General features: G+C 37.7%; 1 protein-coding gene across 1 annotated transcript in view; it reads left to right on the forward strand.

The window, feature by feature from the left end:
- The first annotated feature begins 209 nt into the window (after nucleotides 1–209).
- The window catches only part of BIRC6 (baculoviral IAP repeat containing 6), a 144276-nt gene continuing 122656 nt past the window's right edge, over nucleotides 210–21829 (forward strand). Inside the window, exons 1-10 of the mRNA XM_026051196.1 lie at nucleotides 210–384; nucleotides 3064–3201; nucleotides 3552–3745; nucleotides 5626–5737; nucleotides 7040–7122; nucleotides 7726–7948; nucleotides 8064–8224; nucleotides 9890–9948; nucleotides 11299–12693; nucleotides 20149–20298. Of these exons, the coding sequence (XP_025906981.1) occupies nucleotides 3564–3745; nucleotides 5626–5737; nucleotides 7040–7122; nucleotides 7726–7948; nucleotides 8064–8224; nucleotides 9890–9948; nucleotides 11299–12693; nucleotides 20149–20298 (2365 nt within the window). The 5' untranslated portion in view covers nucleotides 210–384; nucleotides 3064–3201; nucleotides 3552–3563. The remainder of the gene's footprint in view (nucleotides 385–3063; nucleotides 3202–3551; nucleotides 3746–5625; nucleotides 5738–7039; nucleotides 7123–7725; nucleotides 7949–8063; nucleotides 8225–9889; nucleotides 9949–11298; nucleotides 12694–20148; nucleotides 20299–21829) is intronic.

The following is a 21829-nucleotide window of genomic DNA, read 5'->3' on the forward strand; positions in this document are numbered from 1 at the left end:
GATGTGTGGTTTAAAAAAAGAAGTGGGAAATGTAAAAGTTTTGGTGAAAATTGTAGAGTAGAAATGCTGGCTTCAGATGATCTCATGAAGTAAAGAATCTTGCTGAAGTGTCATGATGCTTCCCAGAACAGATTCTGTATGTTACGTAAGTTATAAAAGCTGCTTTCTAATAAGATCTCCGTTTGTATTTTTCTCTTTATAGCTAAACCAGGTGGACGGGTGAAATGTCAGTATATTTCTGCTGTGGATAAGGTGATCTTTGTGGATGATTACGCAGTAGGATGTAGGAAAGATCTCAATGGCATCTTAYTGTTAGACACAGCTCTTCAAACGCCCGTTTCAAAACAAGATGACGTGGTTCAGCTTGAATTGCCGGTGACAGAGGTAAGATGGGAAAAAATTTAGTACTATGTAAATAACTTGCTCGGGAATGCTAAAAACAAAATGTTGTCCCTGAGTTTCTAGTGCAATATTAATAGCGTGTAATGGGAAAGTTTCCTAATTAAGTGTCATAAAACAGTGACTTTTTGCAGTTACCCTTCTCCCAGACCAAGGGGAACTTGCCTCATCAGGAGAGCATTATTTCAGAAGCAGGAACTTTGCAGCGACTAGAGATGAGAGCTCTGTTCCAGGGCTTTGAATTCTCCATGCTATTCTGGAAGTCACAGTCTGTACTAGTAGGCTTCCTTGGATTTTTTTCATTTTTTTATTTATTTTTATTTAGGCTTTTAGGGAGGAAAAAAAAAACAAGTCAATTAAAAAGATCACTTAATATGCTTATCAGTTAATAGCAACATATGAAGAGCTTATGCTGGAATTTTAACTTTTCTAACTAGGTCACCTGGCTTGATAAAAGACACTTTCTCTCCAGATCTGGCTTGTCCTTTATGCTTGGACCATCAAAGCTACAAGAGGGGCCTTCTGGTTGTTTTCGGTTTGAAACAATATAACCGCGTATTTAGTATATTTACACTTTAAAGGAATYGAATTTATGTATTTTTTACCTAGTGTCATGTGAAAGACTTTCTTGAATTGGTTTATTTTAGGTTCATTTAGCCGTTAATAGATTGGATGGTGTGTGCCTTAATGTTAGCTAAATTTTCTTCTATTCYAAGACCCTGGGTAATGAGGAGGATACCTTTCATCTTTCATCTCTTTAGTGATAATGAAGAAGTAGAGGARGGAAGTTAATCTGTATGACAACTTGAACCATAAGCTAGTTTAATTCTTTATGTTTGGGAAGAGCATCTGTCAATGTGAATATTTAGAATAGTGTGTACAGTAGAAAATACAAAACCAGACTTCTAGATCCAGATTCTGGATCCTTAAAGCTCTCTCTGAGAAGAGCACCTCCCACTCATCTCTGTGGGAAGTAGATGTGTATTAAATGCTACATCATCGACAAAAATGTCTCCTGAGAAATGATTTGAAGTATTTATATGATATTAGAGTACTGAATCGTAGGTGCCTTTTGTGAACCCAAGAATGTGTTATGTGTCTTCTTTTTTTTTCTTTTTTTTTCTTTTTATATAACTCCTTGTCTTGAGTAGGAGTAGCAGCAATAAAGTAACACTTCATAGAGGTCTCTGAAGAGAGCTTTCCCTCAGGCTTACTGCCACTGACATTATTTTTACCCCTTTTGCTGCCTTTTGGCAGCAAAATCTTAGTATGTGTGGCTGAATATGAAGAGACTGACTGATGTCAGCATACAATTTCATAAATTTTACTGTCTTTTATTTTTTTCCCTTGTCAGTTTTAGTTAAAGCTTCTTATATATTTCCAAAAACAATTGTTAGACTCTGATTCAAAGTTTAGGACCACTGCCATTTTCTGAAGAGGTCATTTCTTTAGAAATTGGAAAATATTATAGTTCAATAAAAACAGATTTGGGGAGTGCAGGGCCAAATCAGTGAGGTGAGAGGAAAAATATTAACCATCTGAAGTTCTCACCTTTGCTGTTAAAGAGGAGGTGCCCGGTCTCGCRCCACCTAGAACTTGATCGAACTGTGAATGTGCAGAGCCCTTCTGTTGAACTGCTGTTGCCTGCAAGAAACTTAGGAAGTACGAGATGTCATAGGAATTTTCATTGTCCTTTTACTGAAATTTAAAACCCAGATACAGGCCAAGCAAGGAACATTTTTGGCTTGCTTCTGGCATTTCTCCTTTGGCTGTTCCCATTTTCCCCTATCCCATGTACTACCTCCNAAAAAACAAACAAACAAAAAAAACCCAAAAGAAAGAAAAAGGGCAATAAAGGAGGAGGCAAGAGCCAATGTGCATGTGCTGGTAGCTGGCTAAAAGTGACCGTTCAGTCATTCTGTTTGGAATGGTGCCTGGCTGCTTAGAGGCTGGCAGTTGCCCTTGGGAAAGTATTTCCCTTTGCTTGGAACTTGAAAGATTTTATGTAACGTTTTTCAGATGGAGCCTGTTTAACAACTGCTGCATAGTGCTCAGTACTTTGCAAATAAAACATACTTTAAAATTGTAACTGCAAACAAGAAGTTAACAGATAGTGGGGTAAACCAGAAACAGGTGGAACTTGGCAGAAAAAAAGGTCTATAAATGGTGTTTAGTGTTTATCTTTTCTGGATGCATTATGTATGAGTTGTAAGAATTCTCTAAGCTCACTAGCCCTTTTTTTTTCTGCCTCATTTTTCAACTTCAGTAACTATACTATCATTGTAAGCAGTCTGATTTGTATTATTTATTATTTTCTTTTTTACATTCTGTTCTCAGTACTGCTCAGAAAATTGTCAAGACTTGTGGGCTTTATGTAATGTTTTAACTGTTTATATTACTAACTTGGTTAAATTTGATAATGTTTTACCTGAGGGAATTTGCAATGAATTCAGTAATTATTACAATGGTTTATCTGTTGAATAGATGACAAAGTAACTTGAACTGCTTGCTCTTTTTTCTTTCTTTTTATTAATGGGAATTATGCTGATACATGATAAGTTAGGGCAAGCCAAATTACATTTCTCAGAATAATAAAACAGGTATAATTTTCATGTGTGGCAGTCTAGCCTGGATGATAACTTTTCTTGCACATCTGTATTTCAGGCTCAGCAGCTGCTATCTGCATGTGTAGAAAAAGTAGATGTTTCTAGCACAGAGGGATATGACTTATTCATCACACAACTGAAGGATGGTTTAAAAAATACCTCACATGAAACAGCAGCAAATCACAAAGTTGCTAAGGTAAGAATTTGTCTCCGACCTAGGTATGTGGATTCCCAAGACTAGTTTTGTTTGGCTACTGTTCCGGAAGCATGCAAAGTGCTTGGTGCAGTGWGATGGATTTCATTTGCAGAGAATGAAATGTAATTGGTGACTCTTGGTCTTTGTTTTACTTGTTAAGCAAGAAACTAACAGGGTCCTCTACTTAAAATCTGATGTTACTAACCTTTGTGTATTCTTAAATTGCCTCAGACCTAGAGAGGGTGCAACATGGGTGTGTTTGTTTTGCTTTTGACACCTTTGTGAGCTGTTTGTCCTTTATATGTTACAATTGTCCAATATGAACTGGACACTTTTTTTCTCTTATTTAGTGGGCAACGGTTATGTTCCACCTCCCTCATCATGTTTTGAAGTCAGTCGCCAGTGCCATTGTAAATGAACTCAAGAAGATAAATCAAAATATTGCTGCCTTACCTGTAGCATCCTCTGTGATGGATAGGTTATCTTACCTCTTACCCAGCGCGCGACCCGAGCTTGGTGTGGGACCTGGTCGATCCGTGGACAGGTATGTTAAGAGAAATAAGTGATGGATGTGACTTCTGGGTTGAATCAGAGTAAGCTCTTACCTGGCTAGTTTCTTTGCAAGAGGAAAATGGAATTAGCTCTATTCAGTATTTTTCTTGTTTTTGCTCGTACAGCTAGTTGAACTGGTTAGTGCACAGCATATTTTAAATATTAGTAAATTCAAGAAACACTTATGATTGTCCAAAGACTACCCTGTCTGTAGTTTGGTTTTAGTGCCAGTCAGGTAGAATTCCCTTTGTTGTTCTTCTGGAGCGGACTTTCTGAAAGATAGCAATTGCAGCCCAACAGCTGCCSTGCTAGCTTGCCCTTCTAGGGGAAYGTGCTCTTCACCCACACTTAACTCTTCCTAATGTTAGGTTATGGTTATATTTCAGCAGTCCCTTGGAAATGACTARCTCTGGTCCAGAGYTGCTAGCAGTATTCAAGCTAGTTTTGTAAACCTTACTGAAAGTATAACATTTAAACTTACAGCAATGGCAGAACTTTAAGGACTTATTCAGACCACTTTTGAATGCAAAAGAATCAGTTCCTTGTTCTTCATAGCAGAATTATGTCCACACTTTGTCTTTTAGAGGACACAGTTTATGAAGTTGTGACCTTGGCAACATATAAATATTTCTTTTGCATCATTCGCTCTGTATGGGGGAATCAGAAAATTTTACCTCTTTGGCTTTTGTTTGATCTTTGTGATCTGAGTGGTGATTTGTAAGTAGGCAAGTTTAACCTGTTACTTAAACATTCATAAGACCAGTTAAAATACTAATAAAACTTCTTAGGCCAAATTCTCCCTTTTGCCAGACTATTATAATTTCTCACAGCTCAAATAATTTAATAAAACATTATGTCGCYATACCTCCAGGTCTAGGTGCTTCTGCCATGTTGCTTTTATAATTAGAGTTCTCTGAGGTCTGTCTGTTAAGATGGTATGATGTCAAATTAAGACGACCCTTAAATGGGTGCTGTGAGGGTAATCTTTTTTCTTCAGTAATCATTTAAAATAATCATTCTTTTAAAAGACTGACACCATTCAAGAGTATCTTTGTACAAAAGAAACAAGAAAAGAGGCACATCTCATCTGGCAGCACCATTTCTTCCAGCCGTGTGAACCTTTCCATGCAGGATGGGGAGTTGTGGGATTATACTGAAGACTTTTGTCAACTGTTTTTTTTTTTTATGTCAACTTTTGTCAAAGCTGATTTRAAAATAAAGAGCTCATTTCTTATGGATCCTCTCAGATGAGGGACATGCGCTGAAAATGAACAATGAAAGCTGGAGAGGAGCTTCTCTTTCAGAATGCATCTCTTTTATAGCTTTTATTTGTTTTTATGAACTATAACATGCAATAAATGCCAGATGTTAGGGGATTTGTACAGCATATTTGATTAAGCCTAAAATACCAAGTTGAAGGTACTCCAAAATAGGGATACTCGTACATATAGTCTTCATAAGCCCCAAATTCTGCAGTGATTCTAATACTGGTGAAAGCTCCACGGCAGCTTCCCACCGCTGAACCCTGCATCCTCCCTGAATGCAGAGTAGCTTTGCCAGCTGATGGTAGTGCTGAAGTCAGACCAAAAAGGCTACATGGAAACTTTGCTCATTATTGTTGCTTCTAAAACTTGCAAGTTGTTGCATTACTTGTGCTYTTTTGCTGAGATTTTTACTGGCAAACAAAGGAGAGAACTTCACTTTTGTATAATTTTTGATGATAACTTACATTTGAAATTGTATGCAGCTATCTACTTTTTATCTAATAGTCAATAAATTGTGTAAAATAAATTCTCAGAAGTAATATATTTTTAAAAATTATTTGGCGTGGCAGCTTTGTTTAAGTTTTGTTTGTTTGTTTTGCTTTTCTAGGTCTTTGATGTATAGTGAAGCTAACAGACGGGAGACATTCACCTCATGGCCTCATGTGGGTTATAGGTGGGCACAGCCAGATCCTATGGCTCAGGCAGGGTTCTATCACCAGGTAAAAGGTTTAATTATTTTTAGCATTTACTTCCTTGGTAAAGACTTTGAAAACAAATAATCAGACAAACAATTAACCTCAGGGACTCTACACAGGTGTAGAAACTGCCGTGAACAAGGAAGTTTGTTACTGAGAGCTCCTTTCTGGATTGTGTTTTTTTGCTATTGCTTTTTGACTTTTTTTGTCTTTCTGTTTCTATCCGTTTATTTTGAGTACAGAAATCATGGTGAGATGAAACACCTGAGTACGCAAATTGATCTGGATTAAACAGCAACGACAAAAAAAATGAGCTGTGTTACACAGCATCTCTTTTTCTCCTCAGTAGATTGTTGAGCAGATATCCTTATTTTTATACAGATTTTCTGCAAATAAAGAAGAAAAAGCACTGAGCCTGATGTCAGTGTTCTCTAATTTCATAGTGAGACGTAACCTGTTGTGTTACAGATCTAGATTATATTACTAAATTATTTGGCTTAATGACTTGCACAGCCTCACCTTTTTTCTCCAATATTCTTGCCTGTTGCCATTTTTGTTTTTTATTTTTACTATTTTTTTTTTTATTATATGGATTTATATAATGAAGGCTGGGTAGTGTATCTAGTATTTGATGTCAATGTAATCTACCTACTGAAGTCAACTGCAAAGCCTATAAGGTGCTGGAGGATGATGCTTCTGCAAATTTTGTSAGGTGTTCTTCAAAACTACTTGTTCAGGAGGAAAGCAAAGGAAACTAATGTGTTAGAATTGAATCTGCATATTACCAAGTGCATTTCATTGACTTGAAAGGTGATAATGAAACTGTGAAGTTTGAAGAGAAGTGGAAAATTCCAATCTTTTCATAGTAACAAGTGTTCTTTGCAGAGGAGTGAAATGATGAGCAGTGCTTTATATTCTGACACATTGAAGGCGTAGTAGGAAATGCTTATTCAACTTGTGTTTTTACAAGCATTCAGATATACCAGTCAATTCTGCTAAGTCTGTACATTTTTGGAACATCACGGGCCTGTTCCAGAGAAAAAGTCTTAGTAGTGATGCTGTTCATTGGATCCTGCTCTGTTTGTATGTGTTTTCTGTCCAGTGGCTGGCACAGGTTTTCTGGATTCTGGATCTCTTTTGTAGTTAGAATAGCATATCTATTTCTTATGTAAAATATTGCCACTTTTAAGTCGGTAGTTTTGGGTGGTGTATACATGTAATGTAGTTTTGCAATGCCAGTAGAAGAAGGAGAGGACTTGATCAACTGGTTAATGTGCTTCATATTCTACACTATATAAATTTTAAGTATTTCTTCTTATTTTGTAGCCTGCTTCATCAGGAGATGACAGAGCTATGTGCTTTACCTGTAGTGTGTGTTTAGTATGCTGGGAGCCTACAGATGAACCTTGGTAAGTTTGTATTTGGAGCAGACTTGGTTTTATGCTATGAGATTAGAAAACTTGAAGGACAAAGGTCAGTATCTCTGACCAGAATTTATGTGAGTTTGAGTGTTCATGACAAGAGTGGATTTTAAAAATTATTCCATGGGGCAAATGACAAAATGATGTGGATGTCTAGTGAAAGACTTGAAGGCCATTTCATTTTATTAAGGCTACTTAATAATTCCTCGTAACTTCAGAATTCTTCCGAAGTATGAGATAATCTGTTGCTTTGCTTGCTTTTCTTCAGAAGGACGCGATGGGCGATGTATAGAACAATATAGAACAATTTTTTTTATGACAAACTTTCTGAAGAGCACTGTGTGTAGCTCCTCCTGTATGACTGTGAACTTCCACTAAGCAGTCAAATGCGTACAAGTTGAATGGTCCATGCAAATGATTTCTATTGAGAAATAGCTGTGGGAGTAAATAGCTCACCACTCTCTTGTATGGTTGACTAAAGTTCACACAGTTTGGTTTCAGTTTCATTTCAAGCTCTGACTTTGTGTATGATCTGTGTACTCTTTACAGTAAGAAATCAGTGTGTGACATGTTTGTTTTTAATATGAAAAGGTCTGAACACGAGAGACATTCCCCCAACTGCCCTTTTGTCAAGGGTGAGCACACTCAGAATGTACCTCTTTCAGTCACACTGGCAACAAGTCCAGCACAATTTCCCTGCACAGATGGCACTGACAGAATAGCCTGCTTTGGATCTGGAAGTTGCCCTCATTTCCTAGCTGCTGCAACAAAACGAGGAAAGATCTGCATATGGGATGTTTCCAAACTTATGAAGGTATACAATACATGCAATCATTTTTTCTTTAACTGATTAATTCTGGTGAGGCATATCTCAATTTAAATCAAAGGTCACTTTTGTCTTTTTTTTGTTTGTTTTTTGTTTTTTTTAGGTCCACTTAAAATTTGAGATAAATGCATATGATCCAGTTATTGTGCAGCAGCTTATGTTATCAGGAGAACAGAGCTCAGGGGTTGACTCAAGGAGACCAACACTAGCATGGCTAGAAGATTCATCTAGCTGCTCAGATATACCAAAATTAGAAGGAGACAGGTATGCTAATCTTCAACCTCAGAAAATGTACAATGTTGCTGTGTCGGTGATAAATGCCATTTAGTTAAATCATGCTTTGTGGAATGTAAGAGTGCTGAGATTATTATACTTTTCATGGAGGTGAGAGGTTTTTGTTTAGTGTTGAATCGTGTTCGGAAACATAGGGATAAACAAGTTGCCTAAGTTATTCTTAAAGTCAGCTTCATTTTACTCTTGGTGCTTCAGTCTTTATCCTCCAGTAATGGAGAAGAGACCAAGTCACAATGATGAAAAAAATGGTGAGGATTACCAGTTTGGGAACAGCATTTTATTTTAGCTATGGGTTATGCATTTTAGGCATTGAAAGTATAGACTAATGGAAGTAAAGTATGTGGATGTGCTGGGATTTTTTATTTATTTGTATCTTGAGCTCATGTTAAACCACTAGACAGTCCTATCACAAGCTTAGTGGTACACTGATGCTAACAAAGAAAGAAGTGTAGTGGTACACTGATGCTAAAAGAGGGTTGCATGAGAAAATATGTTATTGATATATATCTGTATACACATAGAATCAGTATTCTTTCATTTATGTTTGTTACACCATGTTATTGGCAACTCTTTCCTCGTTTCACCAAAACTGACACAGATGAGCGAATAATGGTTGGAAAGCTCAGGAGAAAAAGGTTGAGAAGTCTTGTTAGTTTCTCAGTGTTTCTTCTTTTAACTTAACCTCACTGAAGAGTTAGCAGGTTGTTTTTAAGCTTGTTGTGGTTCCTACGGAACAGTAGAGCAAATAAGAAACTTGTTTCCTACGCACTCCTGAAAGCAGTGAGGCAGTGAGTGTGCACATAGGGTCAATCTGCTGCTCATTGCCAGCAGTTGCTGGAGCCTAGACTCTTAGCGTAGTTTTAGCCACTTGAGAGTTAAGTACAGTGGTACTGCTCGGGACTAAGTAGCTTCCACTTCACTTTATCTATATTAAATTTATTATTTCTGTAATTAAAAATGATACTGAAATACTCAAGTCTCAAGGGGAAGCTGGATGAGAGGAGAAGAATTGAAATGCCACTGTGTTGTAGTGAAATGAAGATGGATGAGGTTTGATCCTTTTTAGAGAGGAGCTCAGAGGAAGTCCAGATATATTCAGGTACTTTGAGCCAAGGAATGAACGTGCTCATAAACCAGCTGTTGGCAGCCACTGTCTTAGGGAAGGAAGATCAGACCAGGACTACTCTGAGCCATGGCACTTTCCACATCAGTTATAAAATTGCTTTGATAAAATTGAAGACCAGTCTGACACTTCTACCCTCCAGAGAATATTTTGACACACTTTGTAGAAGGGGACATCAGTTTTTAGACACAAGTTTGGCTTTTTTTTTTTTTTTTTTTTTTTTTTTTTTTTTTTTTTTTTTTTAGTACCATGAACTGACTTTCATTCTCGTTCGGTTTATGTTTGAGTTGCTGAGAATAAGGCTCATGGAAAGCTGGTTAACTTGCTTTAGTGACTGATGGGAAGAAAGCAATTTTCTGTGATCAATTGACCAATGGGTATATACAGTTCTGATTAAAAGAGATCCTGGTGACACAGTCAACAATTTATTTTTTAATAAATTAAAATTATAAATTCATTTAATAAAAAGGCAGCTACAGTGTATCTGGTCTCACTTATGCATTTTTTTTCAGTGATGATCTATTGGAGGATTCAGACAGTGAAGAGCATTCCAGATCAGAATCTGTCACAGGTAGGTTATATCTGATCCATATATCAACTTATATGTCAGGAGGGAAATTGTTCATCTCAGTCTCTTTGAAAGGCTCTGCCAGAAACAAAAGATACTTTATTCATTGTATTGGAAACAAAATTTTGACCTGGAAAATCTATCTTCTAKTAGTTATATCATTGTTTGGTGGAGATTAGATACAGAGGCGGGGGAAAAACAAGCAAAAAATTACTTCATTSGTCAATAAACATCATCCTTGACAACTGGCCTTGGTTATCTTGCTGACAGTAAAATGTGCAAATCAAGTTGAAGGAACTTGCTTAGGACAGGAACAAATTGCAGCTGTATAAAATCCTTTAAATTCAAGAGACTGACAGAAAGAGTTCCTAAATCTTGATTGTTTTCTTGTTTATATATACACTTAATATATATTTTATATATGTTTTATATTTTTTTTTCCTGAGCAAAGCTTTCATATGGAGCAGAACAGTGTTGTGCATGGTGTTATAGATTAATTTCTTAGAGATATAGACAGAAATTTTGACAGGAGAAAAGATTACATGCTTATTCTGCATAATCTAATTTACACATTTGAATGAGGATTAGTAAGAGGAAGAGTGTAGAACATGTGCATATGCAGAAGAGAATAGACTTGAGCTGTGAAAAATATTTTTCAATATAAATTATTGCAGAAATAGTGCTCTGTCATTTATGCTTCTGTCTCCTCTTATCTGGGCTTGAAACCATGCCCATTGTAATCAATTAAATGAAAATAAAATGTTATTTARTTATCTTTTCAATCCTTTTAGAACAGTATTGTTCAGTATGATCAGGCATCTCTTCAGGCTTTATTGTGCTGTGTCTTACTGGAGCTTGGAGCTCCTTATATGATGGGAACTGTCAAGTTTCAGTGTAAAATGATGTTTTTCAATTAGGAGTGCAGAATGAATCTGCAGTGTTACAGAATCTTGGTGGTGCTGGGCTGTTTAGAAAGGGGAGTTGATACAGGGCAGAGCATGAATCAAGATGATTAAGTGGTTGTGTTCTGGTAAGGTAGGCCAGCCCAAGTGGAATAACCAGGAAGATAAGATTGTTTACAGGGAGACCTGTTGCAAAGGTTAACGTCCTGTTTTCTTTACTTTCCCTCTTGCTGATAAAACAAAGAGAACCATTAGCCAGTGTGGAAGGAATGTTTCTGAGTCTTTTGTTTTGCTACTATTGGATCCCAAACATATGGAATGCTTTAACATAATTAATCTGTACAGCAGTGACTTATTGCTCGATTATGAAAACAAATTCATAACATAAGTAACTTGATTCCTTTTCTCTGCATATATTATGTTAACCTTTTTTTTTGGTTTTGTTTTAAAGGGCATACATCACAAAAAGAAACTATGGAAGTTAGCCTTGATATAACAGCTCTCAGCATTCTTCAGCAGCCTGAGAAACTTCAGTGGGAAATTGTGGCAAATGTCCTGGAAGACACGGTTAAGGATTTGGAAGAACTTGGGGCAAATCCATGTTTGGCCAACTGTAAGAGTGAAAAGATGAAGGAAAAACATCTAGAACAACACAACATTCCCTTTCCTTGTTTGTTAGCTGGGGGTCTATTAACATACAAATCACCTGCTACCTCTCCTGTTAGCAGTAACTCTCAGAGGTCACTGGATGGCTTAAGCAGGACTCGAGGTGAGAGTGTCTCGGAGCAGGGATCAACTGACAATGAATCCTGCACCAATTCAGAACTGAATTCACCTCTGGTACGGAGGACTTTACCTGTATTGCTGCTATACAGCATTAAGGAGTCTGATGAAAAAGCAGGAAAACTCTTTTCACAAATGAACAATATTGTGAGTAAAAGTATCCATGACGATGGATTCACCGTTCCCCAGATCATTGAGATGGAGCTGGACAGTCAGGAGCAGCTGCTGTTACAGGATCCCCCTGTGACTTACATTCAGCAGTTTGCAGATGCAGCAGCCAACCTAACTTCTCCGGACTCGGACAAGTGGAGCTCTATGGTTCCCAAACCTGGAACTTTGGTGCAGTGCCTGCGTCTGCCAAAGTTTGCAGAGGAGGAGAACCTGTGTGTAGATTCGATCACTCCTTGTGCAGATGGAGTTCATTTGTTAGTAGGACTGCGGACTTGCCCTGTTGAATCTCTGAGTGCAATAAATCAAGTAGAGGCCTTGAATAATTTAAATAAATTAAACTCGGCACTATGTAGTAGAAGAAAAGGTGAACTAGAATCAAGTCTTGCTGTGGTGAATGGCACGAGTATCGATGTCATCCAGCATGAGTCACCAGCAGACGTCCCAACTCCTTTAATAATTCAGCCTGAGCAGAGAAGTGTTAGTGGTGGCTACCTCGTGCTTTATAAGATGAATTATGCCACTAGAATAGTTACCCTAGAAGAGGAACCAGTAAAAATCCAGCATATCAAAGACCCCCAAGACACAATTACCTCAATGATTTTGCTCCCACCAGATATATTGGATAATCGAGAGGATGACTGTGAGGAGCCAGTGGAGGAACTGCACTTGACTTCTAAAAATGGCAGTGGGAGAGAGAGAAGATCTGAGATCTCTACTCTTGGGCACCTGGTAATAACTACTCAGGGAGGATATGTAAAAATACTAGATCTCTCAAACTTTGAAATTCTGGCCAAAGTGGAGCCACCTAAAAAAGAGGGCACTGAGGAACCAGATATGTTTGTCTCTGTTATCTACTGTTCGGGCACAGACAGACTATGTGCGTGCACCAAAGGTAAGACTTTCCTTTACAAAAACTTCAAAAAGACTTGGTTTGACTTTGTTTAACTTATCATGTAGAGTGTTAACAGAAGTTTCAAGATAGTAATGGACAAATTCCATCGAGTTTATATAAACAATTTACTTCTGTTCTAGAGAATGTGGGCTCTAGTTAATTCCTCATCTAAAATGAGGTTTTAATCTCTGAGGTAGGAACAACTCTTGGGTATGTCCAGTATACTGGTAAATTGTGTTGGTCATTTTACAGCCCTGCTTAAGTCCTAAACAAATAAAAGTAATTCTTGTATGTAAATATTCTTGTAGTGGTTATCTATGCTCCAGAGAAATGATTCCTATATGGATAGGGATTTATTCAAGAGGACGAGGAGGAAAATGCTTTTATATCTTATTCCAGTGATGAGTTACGGAACATGCCTGTCACATCAGTGCAGAGGTTACAGCTCTGGCTATGTTCCAGCTCCAAATTCCTTGATGAGCCAAAGTCATAATCAGTTCCCCACATTTTTATTGCAACTGTGCTGGAAATGGTCTCTGTGTAGCTGAGCCTATGGGCCGGTTTGCACATTGCAGACCAGCTCCCACCAATGCCATGTTGAACTCATTAGCTTTTCTCTCGTTTTACCAGAAGAATTTTAAATGACACATCTCTTCGTTCATGGTCACATSATGTTAATAGTTCTCAGTTAACAGCTCACATAATTCTCCTGTGAGCAGCTGTTGTGCTCACACGAGACTTGTGTTATTTCCCACAGATAAGATTTAGCTTGTTGTAAAAAAGGGGAAAAAAGAACGMAAAAAAAGGAGTCTTAGCAGCAGGYTTTTTATGTTTATTTTCTTAATATAGGTGAAAACGCTGAGTGTTACTAGCTAGTGCTGATATTTGCAAATTCCCAATATAAATATCCAGACTTACTAAATTGTTCTTTTTTTTTGAGAACTACTTCTAAAGAAAAATCAATTAAWCTGCTTCTGCTTTATTTAATAATGCATTTTTTTCATTTAAAATGGAACTTTCTGTGTGTGTGTGTGTGATGCTATGAGGCTAAATGTCTGTGAAAATTTTTTATATTATCACATCTTTGTCATTATATTTTTACCTTTACTGATCGAACTTCAATTGCTAAGAATTCTGTCCATACAAGCCTACTTTTCACTGTATCTTATGATATCTGTTCTGGTTTTCTTGGGTGTGTATTCTGGTTCAAAATTAATGACAAGTTAAAAGGCTTATTGTTGCTGTGCGTGGTAATTTCCCATCCAGTATTAGCATATATAATTATGTTTTTGTAAGATTTGGTGTTATCTAACCCTGTTTTTAGGACCTTGAGTGTTGTTATTCAGGTCTGTTGATTTGGGAGCGTTTGTTCTGTGAGTGTACGAGTATTTGTGCCTATTACCTAGATAATCACCGCCTCTGCTTCTGGCTGATACTTCTTCCTCAGAGTMGACAAACAGATCATACTGCTTTTGCAGTAAATCACTGTTTTTTCTTCTCTTTGACAGTGCTGTATCAGTTTAGTAATTTCTAAATAAATTTGCTGTGACTACTTTTGTTCTTACTGCATTTAAGATGACTGGGATTTTATTTTTCTTTAGTCCTATAAGCCACAGGCTTCCCTTTGCCCTTGGCTTTCCCTTGCCAATGTACTACTGTGACAGCTCTTCATTTTGCACTTGTTGATCACTCTTACTTATATTCACCACATTTCTTTTTAGAACTTCTTTTTCCTGTTCTGCCATGTAACTCGAATGAACTTCACAGTTATTTTCAGTGTTTAAATGTCTTTAGCTTTCAGTTTTCTAGTCTTTTCTAACAGCTTTTGAGTCAGTTCTGTTGGATATTTTTTCCTGCTCTCGAAAGAAGTCTAAAACAGTCATGAATATTTAGGGACCAACCTCTAACAGAAGTCTGGATTAGAAAAGGTTTTTCTTCTATTCTGACAGACCTATATGTGCCTCAGTTTCTGCCAATTGCTTCTTGTCCTGTCCCTGTGCTGAGAACAGTCTGGTCTCATCCTCCTTACCTGACTGGTCCCATTGCTTGCTCATATGCCAAGTGTCTGAAGATACACACACACATATATATATGTGTGTGTGTGTGTATATGTATATATTGTATATATTTATACATATATGTGTATATGTATATATTTATACAGGTTTCATCCAAAATTGGAGTTAGTGGTCTTTACTTCTCTCTATTTACTACCTGGTGTGGGAGGATGCTTGCAATCTGACTGGGTTTGGAAGCTGAACTTTGTAGGGGAAGCATGTTGAAAGTAGAATGACTCCATTAACTAAAGTATTAAATGCTAATAATTTTTGCAAGTAGTAGCAGTGACATAAGTGAAAATACATTAAAGTAAGGATTTAGGAACCTGTAGGCCCTGGAAATGCTTCCTTCTGCTTCTGCTTTGACATGCTGTTTTTAGTGGTAGATTATATATTTTTGCCTATACCTGCCCTTAAGATATAGCACAAAAAATATTCTGTGAATGATGTGGAGTTTGGTTTTATTGGTGTTTATTTGGGGGGCAGATATCCTGGGGCGGGGGGGTAGTTTTATTGCAGGATGAGAGGATATTCCTTAGGCTTATTTCAGGTCCCCTGTGCTTAAATCTTTATGGCTTAGGAATAGTTAATTATTCTTACCCACTTTAAAGCAGTAGTAGTTGACCTTTAGGGCAGGTAAGTGTGTGTGAGTGCGCTTTCTGGTCCAGTGTGGTCAAGGAAAAAAGCATTGGGCTTTAATCGCTTGGTGTCTTGCTATCTTTTTCTCCACTGGCCAAGGGAGAAAGGATGGTTAATATCCATGTTATTTGTGRTTTTTGTAGATGTCGCACAGGATTTTTAAACATTTTCTGTGCAATTAATAAAAAAACCTAAATTCTGCTTTTGTAACATCCAAAATAACTGAATTTGCTATGAGAAAACTGTGCGTTTGGTTGACAGCTATTGTCCTTGAGTACTTTTACAGCTTGAGTGCAGTCTGATATTTAAAGCCTAATATCTGGTATTTAAGATAAGGATCAGGTGTAACGCGTCTTGAGTGCACCGTTTTCCAGAACTACATATGTCATTGCATTCTTTAGGGCCCATGTTTTACCCAATAATACTTATTCTTTTTATTACAGCCTTACAAAAAAAAAAAAAAAAAAAAAATTCTTAAGGGGAACCCTTCCCCTGTGTAGATGCTGCTGATTTCTTTTGTTGCTGTGCTGCAGATAGATTCTGTGGATTCACTGCCTAGCTCAACGTTGGCCATTCAGGCAATTTTGTTAAACTAAACTTTAGGGTACAGTATCAAGAGGAACTTACCGGAACTGCCTTTTCCATATAAGATAGAGGTGCAAACCTGTCCATCTTGTATTTTGCATGGCCAGTTTTGAAAATTATGCTTCCTTGTGTTTCTTTGTGAGTTTTAAAATATCGTTAAAGTTTGACTGAGCTACTTGTCTTTCACTGCCCACGCTGTTTTCCCTTGACAAGGTAGTAGTGTCGTTCACTCTCCAAAGCCCTCTGAAGAAGGGTCGTGCAGCTGGCCAGTGAGGTGGCGTTTCACACCAGGTTAAATGGATCAGCAAGTGGAAATGTCCAGGGCACTGTGAGGAAACGACCACTTTTCCCCCAGACTGACTCCCTGGTTTGGAGTATGGCTGAGCAGGTGCTGTGGTTGTTGTCTGCGGGATCCGTGTGAGCACATAACGTCATTACGCTCAGAGGAACATGTAGGCCTCACCTCGGCCTGCGATCCGGTCCTTTCACAGGTCTTGTTTATTGAATGCCTGTATCTTCTTGTAAATCCTTTCCAGCACTAGTGAAAATACTAGTGTTGCTTTGCTTTACATCTTATGTAAACTCTCTCAACAGAGAGTTGATTGGATTTTTAGAAGTGGCTCTTAAATCATGTTGTTTTAATTATTCTTTGGAAGTAGTAGGACTCAGCCTGGGGAGGGCAAAACCACACACAGTGAGTTTATTGCATGTTGTGATTGATGGGTCAGACCAGATTAGATCTGTTCTTTTGCTCAGACGTTCAGACAGGAAGGGAAGAAAAGCCACAGACATAACTATTTCTTAACATAAATTTCCATTTTATCAGTTGGCTTCATGCTTTGTTTAAAAGCTTTTTTCTTCTTTGTGTCTGTTTTGTGATTTTTTTTTTTTTTAATATCTTATATGTCTAATTCTCCTGAACTCTGGCCTGTAGTGTCTTGACAAGAGTGTATTACTAGTCACTCCTCTTTGGGGAAGGGGAAAGTATCAGTAAAATATGATTTATTTATTCACTTTCACCCATTTGAGTGTGACTTTCTGAAAAATCATGCTCTTTCAGTTAGCACAATTGACTTGTTTTTGCATTGGAGGTTGGTTTATTTAGTGCTCTCCATATGTTCCCTCTTTTTGTTTATCTCGTTTGTTTCTTCCTCGTCATTAGGAAGCTTTATCTTCTGCTTTTGTCAACTTTTTATACTGGCACGTGTAAAGTTCAGAGTCAGTTAAATGCTTTTGATTTTGTGCCTTCACAATTTTTGCATTCAGGATAGGGAGGGCCTGAACTTTTTACCACACCAAAATTCGTCCTGGGAGTGATCCTAAGAGGTCATCTTCAAGTCAGGATCAGTTATACTTTCCCTTCCAGAAAGATAAACTCCTGCTTTCAAAGGCTTCCCACGTGGGAAGCTTAACAACTTATTCATAAAATTTCTTCTAATTTTTGCTGTTCTTGTGACAATTTCTTTTTCCTAATGTCTAATCTGAATCATCTTTGCTGATTTGAGTCACTGCTATTGTTATATCCTCTGTGGTCGTGGTAGAGATTGCTACAAAAGTAGAGGAAAGAACAACTTTATTGTATATTTATACAGCATGTTCTTCCAGCCATTTATTTTCTTAAGCTAAATACTCTTAATTCTTTTCRACTTTCATCAAATTTTTGAAGAAAGAGCAACAGCAAAGAAGGTTGCGCTCTCAACTCTTTTGAGTTAGTCTGCGTATCTTGACAAGAAACCCAAATTTGGGCACAGTTACCCAACAGATGTCTTTGAATAAAAGAATTCCTGCAGGCTGTACATAACATTTGTGCATATATAAAGTAGGATGTTTGCACTTTTAAGCAGGAAATGGAATCGGGTTTATCTTCTGACTCACAAGAGCCTCTTTTACAGAACTGCTGGCAAGCTGATTTTTCTTCATCCTGTAATGGAGCAGTTAATTACTTCTAGCTAGACAGAGTAGCTTCCACTTATCCCTATTGCCTTTTTTTTTTTTTTTTTTTCATGGAATTTTACAGCTTCAAATCCCCAGGGATAGTATAAATGCTGTTGGAGTGTTGTTTGGGGGAAACACTCTGAAGGAGGTTTTTCAAGTGTTCTATATTAATATGCCCAGAGCCAACTCTTTCTCCACAAACCACCAGGGAGACAAAGGAGAATATATGTTGTTTGTGGATAGCTTTCTATGGTGTGACCTAGTTTTCTCAATTCAACTATTCCAGTGCAGTTTCTCCACCTCCTTGGACTGTCACTGTGGATGGTGACAGTCGTTGAGCTCCACGTTCCTACTAGAGTGTAGGAAATGCTGAGGTGTTGAACGTTTCTCCACATGGACTCTCCCTGCAGTGACCCGATCTCTGACCTGGTCTCTGGTTTTTGCCAGTATGGCTTTCCTGCGCTGATCACCATTTTGTTGAAAGGAAGCTTGGGTTTTATTTACATGGATTTTTGATTCATCTGTGCTGTTTGTGTAACCCGTCAGATTCTTAGGTTCACTCTCTAAGCAATTTAGTCATTTTAAATATAGCTCAAAATTAAATGACCAATATTCTGAATGTTTTACTTCTTATTTTAGCATCACATAATGATGCATGTTGATTGTTCTCCTTTGTGATCAYGGAGAAAGCAAGTGTGAGCTTAATTATCTTCTCTCRGGAGTGCAAAAGAAGCATTTATTGCCTTTGTCAGGGAGTGAAGTCTTCAGGTGAACTAGCATCTATGATGTTCGCTATCTGGATAGAATTAGAAAGAACAGACATACCAGTAATAATACGAAGGAAGGATGAAAAACCAGCATGGACTTTGCACAGATTTTTTCCTGACATTGCCTATCAGAAGCTACAGTATCTTCGAAAAAATGAATGAAACATTTGTCAGCAGAAGGTGCCCTTCGGGTGTTTTGTGAGATAAAATGCTTCTTTTTATGGYAAGGGAACAAAGCCCACCTGCAGGGCTTGGGAACGTGTGCCAAAGCAGAGAGGTAGAGAGTTCTCTTCACAGACTAATACTGTGTTTTGAGATTATCATAAACTTCTCTGCTAAGCTTTTTTTAAAAACATGTTTGAGGGAGTACAATTAAGATATCTGAAGCTTAGCACAAAAATTCGGTTAGAAAAGTGCTGGARTCTGTTATGAACCCAAGGATTACAACTCCTCCTTCTTCTTGTAGTACAGGGTAAAGCAGGAAGGCAGATTTTTTTGTTTGTTTGTTTGTTCCTGCTAAGGACCAGTGGGCTCTGCCCTGCACGAACAAACCTATCGTGAGGTCCCAACCGTCTATTCCATTTTGTTAGGTGTGTTTCCTCCTTTTCCAGGGCAGGAGATTCTCAGTTTCAGATCATGGAGATTGTTCTGATCTTTGAGCATTAACCAAAACAACAAACAAATGGATGTTTGGCTCCCTGCCAGATCCATCTGTCAGGATCTGTGTTTCCTACCATGTCCCTATTTCTTTGTTTAAGAAAATTACTCCKTTCTGAGCTGTTTGATCTCAGCCGAACTCATTTAATAAGTGTTATTTACTTTAGAAGCCATTTCCTTCTAACCTTTRGATCTACTACTAGTGTACCTGCTGATTATGCTTCTGTTTTGAATTTTCATTAAATTTTATCTTTTCGAGTTGYTTCAGATCACTTGAATAGCTTGCAAAGCAGGCAATTTCATCAGACCAGTAAGGTACTGAGGGACTTTAATAATCAATTTTCAGGAAAGTTACAGGAAGCCTTCCCTAGAAAAGTTTTTCCATGTATAAATAATAATGATATGGTGGAAGACTTTCTGGTTTTGATAGTTTGGATTATGTGAAGTTTCATAGTCATTATGCTTTAGGTTTCCTATTGGGATTATTATTGGGTTTCATTGATTACTTAATACACTTAATATATATGTGTGTGTGTGTGTATAGGTGTGTGTGTATATATATATATATTTCCCTTTTATGCCCTTCACAACTGGAACTAGCAATTTTTGTAGTTCTCAGATTTGCATTCATCCTGAAAAAAAATTTGTGGTAGCAAAGCGAAGTGATGATTCATGTATAATCTGTTCTCCTGCAGGTCTTGCACAGTTATTGCTTTAGGTGTGCTGCACTTTGACAGGAAGCCTCTCTTGTGAGTAGAGTTTATGTCTGCATGTCTGTCTAAACTTGCTTCTTTTACTGTCTGTGATGAATTTAGGTGGAGAACTTCATTTCCTTCAGATTGGAGGAACCTGTGATGACATAGATGAAGCTGATATACTTGTGGATGGATCCCTTTCCAAAAGTGTTGAACAGTCGTCTGAGGGCACCAAGCCCTTGTCTAACCCTTCTAGTCCAGGCATTACAGGTAAGTTGTACATGTTTAAATCTATCTAATGAAAAGTTTTTTATTATTGTTTTTACTTCTAACTACTTTTGGAAGTAAYTTTTGAGTTATTTAATAAGATGTGGAACTTTATGGTATTTATAGCTCTAACTGGAGTTCTCTAGTTGATGTGTGCTCATCACTCATTACAAATGAGCATAATGCTTTATCAGTTTCTAAATCTCAAAACTTCTGTATATCTATTTTCCTAATCTCTGCGTGTTACTGTAAGTGGGGCAGACAGGGGAAAAATATGTAGTTTTGCAAAAGCTGAATATCTCAATTCAAATAGACTTGAGCTCTGTATTTGCAATTAAAATTGCATGTTCAATATCTAAAATTGCCTTAAAGCTTCGTGGAAGCTTTAGAGTTCTCCTTCTTAAAACTAAGCACATATGGTCAGTAAGTATTGCTGCACAGAATGGAATTGGTGCTGTCCAAACTAAGAAACCACTTGTTAAATTAAGCTTAGAATATGAATTTGTGGATTATTTGGTCGTAGTTGTTTTGTTTGGCTTGAGCCTTGTTCAAATTTTGCTATTGCTTCCAAAGCTGTTCTCCTCCTGGAAGTTTGTACGCCCTTGGACAGAAAGAAACAACTACATCTAGTTGTTTCATTTCCATTTTCACCCTAAATGTCTTAGGCCTTTCTTGTGATTCTTGTGTGCCAGTCCTGTTGTGTCTCACCTTATTTAGACTCGTGGCTCCCTTGGGCAGAGTAAGGGGACAAGTCACAGAGGCCTCTTCCTTGCAGGCAGCCAGAACCTGGTCTGAGGTCCAGGGGCTGCTCCTGCTGAGCAGGGAAAGCAGGGACAGGACCTGGGAGCTCCTGGGGGAGTCTCTCCTCCTTTCTCAGTCTTCATCAAAGCTATGTTGTTTTCAAGKATTTGTCACTGAAAGTTACCAACAAACTTAATTTTGTTCATAAAGCCTGAGGAAGATTTGAGTCAGAATTATTTTAGCGGTGGCGTATACGGGAAGGAAAGAAGTCTGCAGCTTTCTCCTGCCGTTTTCTTCTTGAGCTTATGGCAAATAAAGCACTAAAATCTCTGGAGAGGATCTGAATATCCRGAAAATGGGACTTTTTCAATAGATGGGCTCTCTACATGGCAGTTKATCAGCAGGCTACAGCCTCATCCAGTCAGAGGGCAACTTCGACTTACCYGAAGGATCAACTTGGTTGTGTTTTAATTGTTCTAGAAGGACATATGGTAACCACACCAAGTCGTAAGTCTTGGCTGGGTTAAAAGGATTATTTCCTTTAGAGGAAAGGAATTTTTAAAATGTGAAAGAGTGGTATCAAAGATGCTTTCTTTAGAGGCAACATTAAAAATAATGCTCGTTTTCATAATGCTTCTTTTCACTTTTTCTAGTAGGACTTCAGCTTATGTTGTAATAGGAAGCAAAAACAACAAAAATCAGGTGGTTTTGCAGAAGAAGCTCAGTCTACCTGACAGCACTGGAATGTTCATTCTTTCTTTTTTTTTTTTTTTTTTTTTTTTTTTTTTTTTTT

The sequence above is a fragment of the Nothoprocta perdicaria genome, unplaced genomic scaffold, assembly GCF_003342845.1.
Source record: "Nothoprocta perdicaria isolate Ctin4 unplaced genomic scaffold, notPer1 scaffold_73, whole genome shotgun sequence".
Taxonomy (NCBI): domain Eukaryota; kingdom Metazoa; phylum Chordata; class Aves; order Tinamiformes; family Tinamidae; genus Nothoprocta; species Nothoprocta perdicaria.